The sequence below is a fragment of the Pseudophryne corroboree genome, chromosome 4 (genome assembly GCF_028390025.1).
Source record: "Pseudophryne corroboree isolate aPseCor3 chromosome 4, aPseCor3.hap2, whole genome shotgun sequence".
Taxonomy (NCBI): Eukaryota; Metazoa; Chordata; class Amphibia; order Anura; family Myobatrachidae; genus Pseudophryne; species Pseudophryne corroboree.
The window spans coordinates 933,467,904-933,482,855 of record NC_086447.1 but is presented as its reverse complement, the minus strand read 5'-3'; the positions used below and the strand labels follow the sequence as shown (position 1 = coordinate 933,482,855).

Genomic DNA, 14,952 nt, shown 5'->3' with positions numbered 1-14,952 from the left:
GGAAATCCAACACAACGTTGAGATCCCAAGGTGCCACTGGGGGCACAAAAGGGGGCTGAATATGCAGCACTCCCTTAACAAACGTCTGAACTTCAGGCAGTGAAGCCAGTTCTTTTTGAAAGAAAATAGACAAGGCCGAAATCTGGACTTTAATGGAACCCAATTTTAGGCCCATAGTCACTCCTGACTGTAGGAAGTGCAGAAATCGACCCAGCTGAAATTCTTCTGTGGGGGCCTTCATAGCTTCACACCAAGCAACATATTTTCGCCATATGCGGTGATAATGCTTTGCTGTCACATCTTTCCTAGCTTTTATCAGCGTAGGAATGACTTCAACCGGAATGCCCTTTTCCATCAGGATCCGGCGTTCAACCGCCATGCCGTCAAACGCAGCCGCGGTAAGTCTTGGAACAGACAGGGCCCCTGCTGTAGCAGGTCCTGTCTGAGAGGCAGAGGCCAAGGGTCCTCTGAGATCATTTCTTGCAGTTCCGGGTACCAAGTCCTTCTTGGCCAATCCGGAACGATGAGTATAATTCTTACTCCTCTCTTTCTTATTATCCTCAGCACCTTTGGTATGAGAGGAAGAGGAGGGAACACATAAACCGACTGGTACACCCACTGTGTCACTAGAGCGTCCACAGCTATCGCCTGAGGGTCCTTTGACCTGGCGCAATATCTTTTTAGCTTTTTGTTTAGGCGGGACGCCATCATGTCCACCTGTGGCCTTTCCCAACGGTTTACAATCAGTTGGAAGACTTCTGGATGAAGTCCCCACTCTCCCGGGTGGAGCTCGTGCCTGCTGATGAAGTCTGCTTCCCAGTTGTCCACTCCCGGAATGAACACTGCTGACAGTGCTATCACGTGATTTTCCGCCCATCGGAGAATCGTTGTGGCTTCTGCCATCGCCATCCTGCTTCTTGTGCCGCCCTGTCGGTTTACATGGGCGACCGCCGTGATGTTGTCTGACTGAATCAGCACCGGCTGGTTTTGAAGCAGGGGTCTTGCCTGACTTAGGGCATTGTAAATGGCCCTTAGTTCCAGAATATTTATGTGTAGGGAAGCCTCCTGACTCGACCATTGTTCTTGGAAGTTTCTTCCCTGCGTGACTGCCCCCCAACCTCGGAGGCTTGCATCCGTGGTCACCAGGACCCAGTCCTGTATGCCGAATCTGCGGCCCTCTAGAAGATGAGCACTCTGCAGCCACCACAGCAGAGACACCCTGGCCCTCGGGGATAGGGTGATCAGCCGATGCATCTGAAGATGCGATCCGGACCACTTGTCTAACAGATCCCACTGAAAGATCCTTGCATGGAACCTGCTTCGTAAGAAGCTACCATCTTTCCCAGGACTCGCGTGCAGTGATGCACCGACACCTGTTTTGGTTTCAGGAGGTCTCTGACCTGAGATGACAACTCCTTGGCCTTCTCCTCCGGGAGAAACACCTTCTTCTGTTCTGTGTCCAGAATCATACCCAGGAACAGCAGACGCGTCGTAGGAACCAGCTGCGACTTTGGAATATTCAGAATCCAGCCGTGCTGTTGTAGCACTTCCTGAGATAGTGCTACTCCGACCAACAACTGCTCCCTGGACCTCGCCTTTATAAGGAGATCGTCCAAGTATGGGATAACTATAACTCCCTTCTTTCGAAGGAGTATCATCATTTCGGCCATTACCTTGGTAAATACCCTCGGTGCCGTGGACAGACCAAACGGCAACGTCTGGAATTGGTAATGGCAGTCTTGTACCACAAAACGGAGGTACACCTGGTGAGGTGGGTAAATGGGGACATGCAGGTACGCATCCTTGATGTCCAGTGACACCATGTAATTCCCTTCTTCCAGGCTTGCAATAACCGCCCTGAGCGATTCCATTTTGAACTTGAACCTTCTTATATAAGTGTTCAAGGATTTTAAATTTAGAATGGGTCTCACCGAACCGTCTGGTTTCGGTACCACAAACATTGTGGAATAGTAACCCCGTCCCTGTTGAAGGAGGGGAACTTTTATTATCACCTACTGGAGGAACAGCTTGTGAATTGCCGCCAGCACTACCTCCCTGTCCGGGGGAGTAGCTGGCAAGGCTGATTTGAGGTAACGGCGAGGGGGAGACGTCTCGAATTCCAGCTTGTATCCCTGAGATACCACTTGTAGAACCCAGGGATCCACCTGTGAGCGAACCTACCGGTCGCTGAAGTTCCGGAGACGGGCCCCCACCGCACCTGGCTCCACCAGTGGAGCCCCAGCGTCATGCGGTGGATTTAGTGGAAGCAGGGGAGGATTTCTGTTCTTGGGAACTGGCTGTATGGTGCAGCTTTTTCCCTCTACCCCTGCCTCTGGGCAGAAAGGACGCGCCTTTAACCCGCTTGCCTTTCTGGGGCCGAAAGGACTGTACCTGATAATACGGTGCTTTCTTTGGCTGTGAGGGAACCTGGGGTAAAAATGTCGACTTCCCAGCTGTCGCTGTGGAAACGAGGTCCGAGAGACCATCCCCAAACAATTCCTCACCCTTGTAAGGCAAAACCTCCATGTGCCTTTTAGAATCCGCATCACCTGTCCACTGCCGAGTCCATAATACTCTCCTGGCAGAAATGGACATTGCATTTATTCTAGATGCCAGCCGGCAAATATCCCTCTGTGCATCTCTCATGTATAAGACTACGTCTTTAATATGCTCTATGGTTAGCAATATAGTGTCCCTGTCAAGGGAATCAATATTATCAGATAGGGAATCAGACCACGCTGCTGCAGCACTGCACATCCATGCTGAAGCAATAGCAGGTCTCAGTATAGTACCTGAGTGTGTATATACAGACTTCAGGATAGCCTCCTGCTTTCTATCCGCAGGCTCCTTTAAGGCGGCCGTATCCTGAGACGGTAGTGCCACCTTTTTTGACAAGCGTGTGAGCGCTTTATCCACCCTCGGGGATGTCTCCCAACGTACCCTGTCCTCTGGCGGGAAAGGGTACGCCATTAGTAACTTTTTAGAAATCACTAGTTTTTTATCAGGGGAAGCCCACGCTTCTTCACACACTTCATTCAACTCATCTGAAGGGGGGAAAAACCACTGGTTGCTTTTTCTCCCCAAACAGAATACCCTTTTTAGTGGTACTTGGGTTAATGTCAGAAATGTGCAACACATTTTTCATTGCCGTAATCATGCAACGGATAGCCCTAGTGGAATGTACATTAGTCTCGTCGTCGTCGACACTGGAGTCAGACTCCATGTCGACATCTGTGTCTGCCATCTGAGGTAACGGGCGTTTTTGAGCCCCTGATGGCCTTTGAGACGCCTGGGCAGGCACGGGCTGAGAAGCCGGCTGTCCCACGGCTGTTACGTCATCCAGCCTTTTATGTAAGGCGTTGACACTGTCGGTTAATACTTTCCACATATCCATCCACTCTGGTGTCGACCCCGCAGGGGGTGACATCACATTTATCGGCACCTGCTCCGCCTCCACATAAGCCTCCTCATCAAACATGTCGACACAGCCGTACCGACACACCGCACACACACAGGGAATGCTCTGACTGAGGACAGGACCCCACAAAGTCCTTTGGGGAGACAGAGAGAGAGTATGCCAGCACACACCACAGCGCTATATAAACAGGGATTTACACTACACAAAGTGATCTTCCCTATAGCAGCTACAATACACAGTATTGCGCCTAAATTTAGTGGCCCCCCTCTCTTTTGTACCCTATTGAGCCTGGAAACTGCAGGGGAGAGCCTGGGGAGCGTCCTTCCAGCGGAGCTGTGAAGAGGAAATGGCGCCAGTGTGCTGAGGGAGATAGCCCCGCCCCTTTTTCGGCGGGCTTCTCCCGCTCTTTATATTAATATTATGGCAGAGGATTTTTACACATATATAGTTTATTAGACTATATTATGTGTTTTTTGCCATTTTAAGGTAATCTAATTGCAGCCCAGGGCGCCCCCCCCCCCCCAGCGCCCTGCACCCATCAGTGACCGGAGTATGTGGTGTGCATGGGGAGCAATGGCGCACAGCTGCAGTGCTGTGCGCTACCTTAATGAAGACCGGAGTCTTCAGCCGCCGATTTCCAGGACGTTCTTCTTGCTTCTGGCTCTGCAAGGGGGACGGCGGCGCGGCTCCGGGACCGGACGACCGAGGCTGGGCCTGTGTTCGATCCCTCTGGAGCTAATGGTGTCCAGTAGCCTAGAAGCCCAATCTAGCTGCAAGCAGGTAGGTTCGCTTCTCTCCCCTAAGTCCCTCGTAGCAGTGAGTCTGTTGCCAGCAGATCTCACTGAAAATAAAAAACCTAATAAATACTTTCTTTACTAGGAGCTCAGGAGAGCCCCTAGTGTGCAACCAGCTCGAGCCGGGCACAGATTCTAACTGAGGTCTGGAGGAGGGGCATAGAGGGAGGAGCCAGTGCACACCAGTAGTACTAATTCTTTCTTAGAGTGCCCAGTCTCCTGCGGAGCCCGTCTATTCCCCATGGTCCTTACGGAGTTCCCAGCATCCACTATGTCAGAGAAATTATACATTACTAGGCCAGTATTATATTATACAGTACTGGGCTAGTATTATATTATACAGTACTAGGCCAGTATTATATTATGCAGTACTAGGCTAGTAATATATTATACAGTAGTAGGTTAGTATTATATTATACAGTACTAGGCCAGTATTATATTATACAGTACTAGGTTAGTATTATACAGTACTAGGCCAGTATTATATTATACAGTACTAGGTTAATATTATATTATACAGTACTAGGCCAGTTTTATATTATACAGTACTAGGTTAGTATTATACAGTACTAGGCCAGTATTATATTACACAGTACTAGGTTAATATTATATTATACAGTACTAGGCCAGTATTATATTATGCAGTACTAGGTTATTATTATACAAACTAAGCCAGTATTATATTACACAGTACTAGGCCAGTATTATATTATACAGTACTAGGCTAGTATTATATTATACAGTACTAGGTTAATATTATATTATACAGTACTAGACCATTATTATATTATACATTACTAGGTTAGTATTATATTATACAGTACTGGGCTAGTATTATATTATACAGTGCTAGACCATTATTATAATAAGAATTTACTCACCGGTAATTCTATTTCTCGTAGTCCGTAGTGGATGCTGGGAACTCCGTAAGGACCATGGGGAATAGACGGGCTCCGCAGGAGACTGGGCACTCTAAGAAAGAATTAGGACTACTGGTGTGCACTGGCTCCTCCCTCTATGCCCCTCCTCCAGACCTCAGTTAGGGAAACTGTGCCCGGAAGAGCTGACACAATAAGGAAAGGATTTGGAATCCCGGATAAGACTCATACCAGCCACACCAATCACACCGTACAACTCATGATACTATACCCAGTTAACAGTATGAATAACAACTGAGCCTCACGAACAGATGGCTCATAACAATAACCCTTTAGTTAGGCAATAACTATATACAAGTATTGCAGACAATCCGCACTTGGGATGGGCGCCCAGCATCCACTACGGACTACGAGAAATAGAATTACCGGTGAGTAAATTCTTATTTTCTCTGACGTCCTAGTGGATGCTGGGAACTCCGTAAGGACCATGGGGATTATACCAAAGCTCCCAAACGGGCAGGAGAGTGCGGATGACTCTGCAGCACTGAATGAGCAAACTCAAGGTCCTCCTCAGCCAGGGTATCAAACTTGTAGAATTTTGCAAACGTGTTTGATCCCGACCAGGTAGCAGCTCGGCAAAGTTGTACTAGGCTAGTATTAGATTATACAGTACTAGGTCAGTTTTATTTTATACAGTACTACGTTAATATTATATCATACAGTACTAGACCATTATTATATTATACATTACTAGGTTAATATTATATTATACAGTACTAGGTTTGTAATGTATTATAGTATACATTGCTTGGTTTGCTTTCTATTATACAGCACTAGGCCAGTATTATATTATACAGTACTAGGCCAGTATTATATTATACAGTACAGGTTGAGTATCCCCTATCCAAAATGCTTGGGACCAGAAGTATTTTGGATATCGGATTTTTCCGTATTTTGGAATAATTGCATACCATAATGAGATATCATGGCGATGGGACCTAAGTCTAAGCACAGAATGCATTTATGTTTCATATACACCTTATACACAGCCTGAAGGTCATGTAATACAATATTTTTACTAACTTTGTGTATTAAACAAAGTTTGTGTACATTGAGCCATCAGAAAACAAAGGTTTCACTATCTCACTCTCACTCAAAAAAGTCCGTATTTCAGAATATTTAGATATGAGATACTCAACCTGCACTAAGTTAATTTTCTATTATACAGTACTAGGCTAGTATTATATTTTACAGTACTCGACCAGTATTAAATTATACAGTGTTATGTATGTTAGTATTTATTGTATTATACAGTATTAGGTCAGTACTAAGTAGGTTTTCTATTATATAGCACTAGGTTAGTATTATAGTATACAGTACTAGACCAGTATAAAATTATACAGTATTAGGTCGGTATTATATTATACAGTATTATGTATGTCAGTATTTAATTTATTGTATTATACAGTATTAGGTCAGTATTATATTATACATACTGTAGGTCAGTATTATATTATATAGTATTACGTCAGTGTTATATTATACAGTATTACGTAGGTCAGTATTGTATTATAAGGTATTAGGTCAGTATTGTATATTATTATACAGTATTATGTCAGTACAATCAGGCCAGAAACTAGGATTCTTATCACCGGGGCAAGGCAGTCATTTGTCCAGATATAGAGCACCTGTGTTTGTGTGACGTATTTTACATATTCTGCATTTGTAAAGTTATTAATTTACACTTGTACAGTATATTGATTACACGCCATGTTTTTCTTGATTACATGCCATGAATACAACTTTTTGGGCTGGGTTTGATATATAACTTTTTTAATTAATTGCTGGGACTTTACAAACAATATCAGTATTGGGTTTTATTTCTAAAGGTTCTTTGCGCCGCTGGATTCCTTAGACAAACAGATATGTGATACCATTCAGTTACTCCCCACACCTACAAGCAGGAGCAGATGGGCGAAGCATATCCATTACATGCGGCCTGTTTGTTGGAGGAGGCACCGAGAGACCTGTGTACAGCTACAGTCATTTCCCAAATGTGATATCAGCACGTTAGATTTACATTTACCATTTGTCTGCATTTATCGCCTGCAGGTATGAAGTCCACGTGCAGGTGATCTGTCCTCTGACTGCTGAGAATGTTGGGACGTCTTGTACTGAAGGACCACTGGAAGTTAAATACTCTGGAAGGAAAGACACTTGTGAAGTCACAGACCTCCAGCCGTTCACGACTTACCGCCTGCGCGTCGCGTCCTACAATTCAGAGGGCAGCACGAGCTCTGACTGGGTCACTTGCACAACTTCAAAGGAAAGTATGTCCAGAGCTTGCTGAGTGTTAGATTCCTCCTACTTTCTGATCTTAGGCTTTGTTTCCCTGCAACTGTGATCTATACAAGTGCACCAGCCGTCTGCGCCGACGTTATGTGTAGGCATTTATCTTGTGGTCTACACGACACAGCCACTTTGCTTCTAAGCCATATGTCTGCATTTTGTAGCTCAAGACCCCAACCGGAGTCCCAGAACAATGGCCTACTGATATTGGGACACCAGAACAGTCATACACCCACACCCAGGGCACCAGCTAGAGATGAGGCAGCTGCTGCAAAATTTTAACAGAATCCAACTTTGTGGCAAGTCAGGCAGTTTTGTGTGACATTCCATAATATGGTCATCAAGTTTAGCAGAATGGAATTCAGTAATCTGTTCTAGGGGTTCTCAACTGCAACCCTCAAGAACCCACCAGCAAGCCATGTTTTGTGGATGTTTTTAATCATGCACAGGTGATTCCATGTTGCTGGGTCAGTAATGATCCCACGGGCTTCCACAAACAGTGATACTCAAAACTTGACCTCTTGGGAAAACTGGATGGTGGAGGTTGAGAACTTCGGATCTATAACTATATCTGGGATGGCAAAGGTCCAGTCCTTCTGCCTTGTGATGTAATTGGGGTAGGACTGGGAATTCCAGGTGGAACAAAGTTGATAGTGTAGTCATGAATGCAAAACCGTAGGTCAAAGTCCACCTGACAAGCGTGAGAATGACCTGCCCAAACGCAAATTGATGCAAATAGTCTATGAAAGTGTTCTGACAAAGCTGAGCGTCATTAATCTAAACCGATGTTCATGAGAAATCAGCTTAGTTTACTAGATAGCATCCTAATCATTCATTAGGGAGCCACAAAATCACCGGGACTCTTATCATAGCCCAGTAAAGTCAGCCATTTTGTCGGTGGAACCGACGTTTGAATATTCATGATGCATGACCAGTATTAATGAAGCCAGGGGTGTAGACTGATCTTTGTGGGACCCATAGTAACATTTTGAAGGCCTCTAGAGAGAAACCTCTCCGCATCAGTTGATCATTTTATGCCCCATAATAGTGTCCTAGTTAATTTTTTGAATCATAGCAGTGTCCTAGTTAATGTTATGCCCAATAGTAGTGCCCTAGTTAATGTTATGCCCAATAGTAGTGCCTTAGGTAATGTTACGCCCCATAGTAGTGCCATAGTTAATGTTACGCCCCATAGTAGTGCCTTAGGTAATGTTACGCCCCATAGTAGTGCCTTAGGTAATGTTCCTCCCCATAGTAGTGCCTTAGGTAATGTTACGCCCCATAGTAGTGCCTTAGGTACTGTTCCTCCCCATAGTAGTGCCTTAGGTAATATTACGCCCCATAGTAGTGCCTTAGGTACTGTTCCTCCCCATAGTAGTGCCTTAGGTAATGTTACGCCCCATAGTAGTGCCTTAGTTTGTGGTGCAGATCTAGTATTCATAGACAGAGCCGGTCCTAACCAATATGATGCCCTAGGCAAGATTTTGGCTGGTGCCCCCTAGCACAGACGCTAGTTCCGTGTCTGACCCTGTACATCTTTCCCAGCACCCCTCACCCATAGCAGTCCTCATTTTGGTGCTCCTACGCCCTATATTTTAAATAGGAACAGTGTGCACATTCGGTGCGCAGCCCAAAACAGGACGTGTTCTTGCTGGGAAGGGGCATGGCCACACAATAGTACCCCCAATTCAAAATACGCCACACAGTAGTGCAACTTTATTCACATTTTATCATGCAATAGTGTCTCTTATTCACGTTGCATCACACAGTAGTACCACGTTACTCCTCACAGTAGTGCCCCTTATTCACATTACACCACATCATATTGCTCTTTATTCACATTAGACCACACAATAGTGCCCTTTCTATACATTTGGCCACAAAGTAGTAAACCTTATACACATAATGCCGCACATTAGTAATGCATTTCATGTGCAGATAGAGCTGCAGTCACACACACAATATAGGCATGCTGCATATCATTTTAATCAGCAGAAGCTGCTTGCGCCCCAGGAATTCCAAATGCCCTAGGCATTTGCCTAGTTTGCCTATGCCTAGGGCCGGCTCTGTTCATAGAGAAAAGCAACAGAATAAAAATGTCATGACCTCACATAGGGGTCTATTCATGAAGCAGTGAAAAGAGTGGAGAATTGAGCCAGTGGAGAAGTTGCCCATGGCAACCAATCAGCTTTGAGGTAACATTTATCAAGTGCATTCAATACAATTATACATAGCAGCTGATTAGTTGCCATGGGCAACTTCCCCTTTGGCTCACTTCTCCCCTCTTTTCACTGCTTCACGAATAGACCCTGCAGACGCTTCCTGACCAAGTACTCATGAGGGGATGCTTCTTGATGCAGAGATAGTTGCCATTTGTATGACCGCTGCTGCCCACAAGATGGCTGCCCCCGCTGATGGCGCGTGACAGGCTCACTTCAATACATATGTTAAAGCTCAATATTGTTATGACTGTTGCTTATTTTTTCAAATGCTTCCTGTAATCAAAGCAGACATCACTTTCTAATGTTCTCTTTGCTTATTATGATCAGAGAGATAAATGTCCGTGTCCTTGGCCCGCGTACAAAGTTGCTTTCATCAGGCGCAGTATGAATGAAACGCTGCTCAGTAATAAACAAGTGTTGGGGGATAAAAAAGAAGTATTGATTGATTAGTCAGCAACATGAATTATTATACACAAATTGCTTTTTAGGAGGCTTTTTAACAATCAGGAAACACGCTAATGGCTGCGGGAGAAGGGATACAGATTAGTGGGTGACACCGCCGCATAATTCACTGGCTTAGAAGCCCACTTTAAACAAACATTTGTTCACTTCATAAAGTCCTTTGGGCTGGATAGTAATAAATATACTAAACTGGCCAGACATCATTTATCTGGGAAAATGGAGAAATCCATTCTAATGAATCCAACTACTGGAGACACATTTACCAGACAGTCAGGAGACGCAGACAGAAACGCGCTGTATAAGTTATCTCTCACCAGATCCAAAAGTTTTGCTATGAAGGGGGGATTACAGTAGTTTATGTAAAATAAAATACAAAGTTTTACATTGCTTAGTGGTCCTAGCGGTTTACCAGGTCTGAGTTTATTACCCTGTTATAGACTCCTCCCAGCCTTGCTCCGGTTGGAAATTCCCCTTCCAATAGCATTACGCTATTACTGTACTGCATATTGCTAGGGTTATAGGGGGTCATTCAGACTTGATCACACGCTAGTTTTTTTCGCTGCGCTGCGATCAGGTCAGAACTGCGCTTGCGTATGCACCGCAATGCGCAGGCGCGTCGTACGGGTGCAAAGCGGATCGCTGCTGTGCAATGGATTTTATGAAGAATCCATTCTCGCAGCTGATCGCAAGGAGATTGACAGGAAGAAGGCGTTTGTGGGTGTCAACTGACCGTTTTCTGGGAGTGTTTGGAAAAACGCAGGCGTGTCCAAGCGTTTGCAGGGCGGGTGTCTGACGTCAATTCCGAGACCGGACAGGCTGAAGTGATCGCAGCGTCTGAGTAAGTTCTGAGCTACTCAGAAACTGCACAAAACTTTTTTGTACCGCTCGGCTGCACATGCGATCGCACACTTGCACAGCTAAAATACACTCTCCTGAAGGCGGCGACTATCTGATCGCAGCGCTGCAAAAAATAGCTAGCGAGCGATCAGGTCTGAATTAGGCCCATAGTTAGGTAAAGCGATGCCAGGAAGGAATACACTTGGGGGAGCATTCAATTAGACGCAAGCATTACCATGTAGCAAAAGCTCTGGTTTTGACACCTGGAGCCATTCAACTAGTTAACCTTTTCCCTGCACGGTAAAACCTCTGGTAGCACGCAGTAATCCACTGATTCTGCATAAAATGGAATCTATAGTATTTCCCCACACGTTAAATGCAGAGGGTGCATCTAATGCAGCTTCTGAGGCTACAAGGACCCACTGGTGGAACCCCGCAGATAATCGTATCGGGCAGCTCTGGCCATTAGCCGTAGGGACTGGATATGCCCATTGGTGTACATCAGTGTTCAGTGGCATTCAAATGTAGCCGTACTCGTACTCAGATGGTAGGGTGGGGCTAGTATCTGTATAATAATTGTTCTACTGTACTGGTTTTATGCAAGCGCTAAATAGTAAATAAACAAATTGAGTCAAGAAAAAAAAACAATAAAAACAGTTAAGAAAAAGAGTTAAAAACAATTAAAAACAATTCATATGTTTTGGCTCTTTATAGAGAATTTGTTATGGGGATGCCGTTGTGCAAGGCTGAACCGGGGATGCGTTGGTGGCACAGTGTACACTGTGTTGCGCTATCTCTATCTTTCTCTAGCCCTAGCCAGCGGTGTCTTCTTTCCTTCTCCAGGCCGGGGTTGGGCGCAGTGCTGGATGGCAAGTGCGACCCGCGGCGATCTTGCTGTGCGGAGTGTGGCGGAAGATCTCCGGGCGCTGGGATAACAGTCTCTTGTTGTAGCCTCCACCATCCCTACGCATTTCGCCCCACTGCAGGCACTTTGTCAAGGATCCTTGACATATGAATTGTTCTTAATTGTTTTGAACTCTTTTTCTTAACTGTTTTTATTGTTTTTTCTTGACTCAATTTGTTTATTTACTATTTAGCGCTTGCATAACCAGTACAGTAGAACCAGATAATATATTATCTAAGCAAGCTGCTTTTACACGTAGCTTGACTTTTACAAAGCATATATCTACAAATGTAATGTTACTGTATGTGGCCGCTACATCGCGTTACCTGTCAGCCATAGCAAAGGTATATGTAGTCAGTGGTAACAGTAACTGCCTCTGCGGTTTAGTAACCATCACAAACTAATGTCTGCATTATATGTCTGTTCTAGAACCCGAGTACAGGACAAACATATATATCACTAGCTAATGCCTGCATTATATGTCTGTTCTAGAACCCGAGTACAGGACAAACATATATATCACTAGCTAATGCCTGCATTATATGTCTGTTCTAGAACCCAAGTACAGGACAAACATATATATCACTAGCTAATGCCTGTATTATATGTCTGTTCTAGAACCCGAGTACAGGTCAAACATTTATATAACTAATTAATGCCTGCATTATATATCTGTTCTAGAACACGAGTACAGGACAAACATATATATCACTAGCTAATGCCTGTATTATATGTCTGTTCTAGAACCCGAGTACAGATCAAACATTTATATCACTAATTAATGCCTGTGTTATATGTCTGTTCTAGAACCCGAGTACAGGACAAAAATATATATCACTAGCTAATGCCTGTATTATATGTCTGTTCTAGAACCCGAGTACAGATCAAACATTTATAACACTAACTAATGCCTGTATTATATATCTGTTCTAGAACCTGAGTACAGATCAAACATATCACTAATTAATGCCTGCATGATATGTCTGCTCTAGAACCCATGTACAGATCAAACATTTATATCACTAATGCCTGTATTATATGTCTGTTCTAGAACCCATGTCTGTTCTAGAACCTGAGTACAAATCAAACATTTATAACATTAACTAATGCCTGTATTATATGTCTTTTCTAGAACCCGTGTACAGGTAAAACATTTATATCACTAGCTAATGCCTGCATTATATGTCTGTTCTAGAACCCGTGTACAGGTCAAACATATATATCACTAGCTAATGCCTGCATTATATGTCTGTTCTAGAACCCGTGTACAGGTCAAACATATATATCACTAGCTAATGCCTGCATTATATGTCTGTTCTAGAACTCGTGTACAGGTCAAACATATATATCACTAGCTAATGCCTGCATTATATGTCTGTTCTAGAACCCGAGTACAGATCAAACATATATATCACTAGCTAATGCCTGTATTATATGTCTGTTCTAGAACCTGAGTACAGATCAAACATTTATAACACTAATGCCTGTATTATATGTCTGTTCTAGAACCCGAGTACAAATCAAACATTTATAATATTACCTAATGCCTGTATTATGGGGGTCATTCCGAGTTGTTCGCTCGTTATTTTTTTCTCGCAACGGAGCGATTAGTCGCTAATGCGCATGCGCAATGTCCGCAGTGCGACTGCGCCAAGTAAATTTGCTATGCAGTTAGGTTTTTTACTCACGGCATTACGAGGTTTTTTCTTCGTTCTGGTGATCGTAATGTGATTGACAGGAAGTGGGTGTTTCTGGGCGGAAACTGGCCGTTTTATGGGTGTGTGTGAAAAAACGCTACCGTTTCTGGGAAAAACGCGGGAGTGGCTGGAGAAACGGAGGAGTGTCTGGGCGAACGCTGGGTGTGTTTGTGACGTCAAACCAGGAACGACAAGCACTGAACTGATCGCAGATGCCAAGTAAGTCTGGAGCTACTCAGAAACTGCTAAGAAGTGTCTATTCGCAATTCTGCTAATCTTTCGTTCGCAATTTTGATAGCTAAGATTCACTCCCAGTAGGCGGCGGCTTAGCGTGTGCAAAGCTTCTAAAAGCAGATTGCGAGCGAACAACTCGGAATGACCCCCTATATGTCTGTTCTAGAACCCGAGTACAAATCAAACATTTATAACACTAACTAATGCCTGTATTATATGTCTGTTCTAGAACCCATGTACAGATCAAACATATATAACACTAACTAATGCCTGTATTATATGTCTGTTCTAGAACCCGTGTACAGGTCAAACATTTATAACACTAACTAATGCCTGTATTATATGTCTGTTCTAGAACCCATGTACAGGTCAAACATATATAACACTAACTAATGCCTGTATTATATGTCTGTTCTAGAACCCGTGTACAGGTCAAACATATATAACACTAACTAATGCCTGTATTATATGTCTGTTCTAGAACCCGTGTACAGGTCAAACATTTATAACACTAACTAATGCCTGTATTATATATCTGTTCTAGAACCCGTGTACAGGTCAAACATATATAACACTAACTAATGCCTGTATTATATATCTGTTCTAGAACCCGTGTACAGGTCAAACATATATAACACTAACTAATGCCTGTATTATATGTCTGTTCTAGAACCCGTGTACAGGTCAAACATTTATAACACTAACTAATGCCTGTATTATATGTCTGTTCTAGAACCCGTGTACAGGTCAAACATTTATAACACTAACTAATGCCTGTATTATATGTCTGTTCTAGAACCCGTGTACAGGTCAAACATTTATAACACTAACTAATGCCTGTATTATATGTCTGTTCTAGAACCCGTGTACAGGTCAAACATTTATAACACTAACTAATGCCTGTATTATATATCTGTTCTAGAACCCGTGTACAGGTCAAACATTTATAACACTAACTAATGCCTGTATTATATGTCTGTTCTAGAACCCGTGTACAGATCAAACATATATAACACTAACTAATGCCTGTATTATATGTCTGTTCTAGAACCCATGTACAGATCAAACATATATAACACTAACTAATGCCTGTATTATATGTCTGTTCTAGAACCCGTGTACAGGTCAAACATATATAACACTAACTAATGCCTGTA

At 43.7% G+C, this 14,952-nt stretch overlaps 1 protein-coding gene across 1 annotated transcript in view; it reads left to right on the top strand.

Moving 5' to 3' along the window:
* The window catches only part of USH2A (usherin), a 1,656,840-nt gene that overhangs the window by 1,598,431 nt on the left and 43,457 nt on the right, over positions 1 to 14,952 (top strand). Inside the window, exon 69 of the mRNA XM_063919430.1 lies at positions 7,203 to 7,420. Coding sequence (XP_063775500.1) covers positions 7,203 to 7,420 — 218 coding nt within the window. The remainder of the gene's footprint in view (positions 1 to 7,202; positions 7,421 to 14,952) is intronic.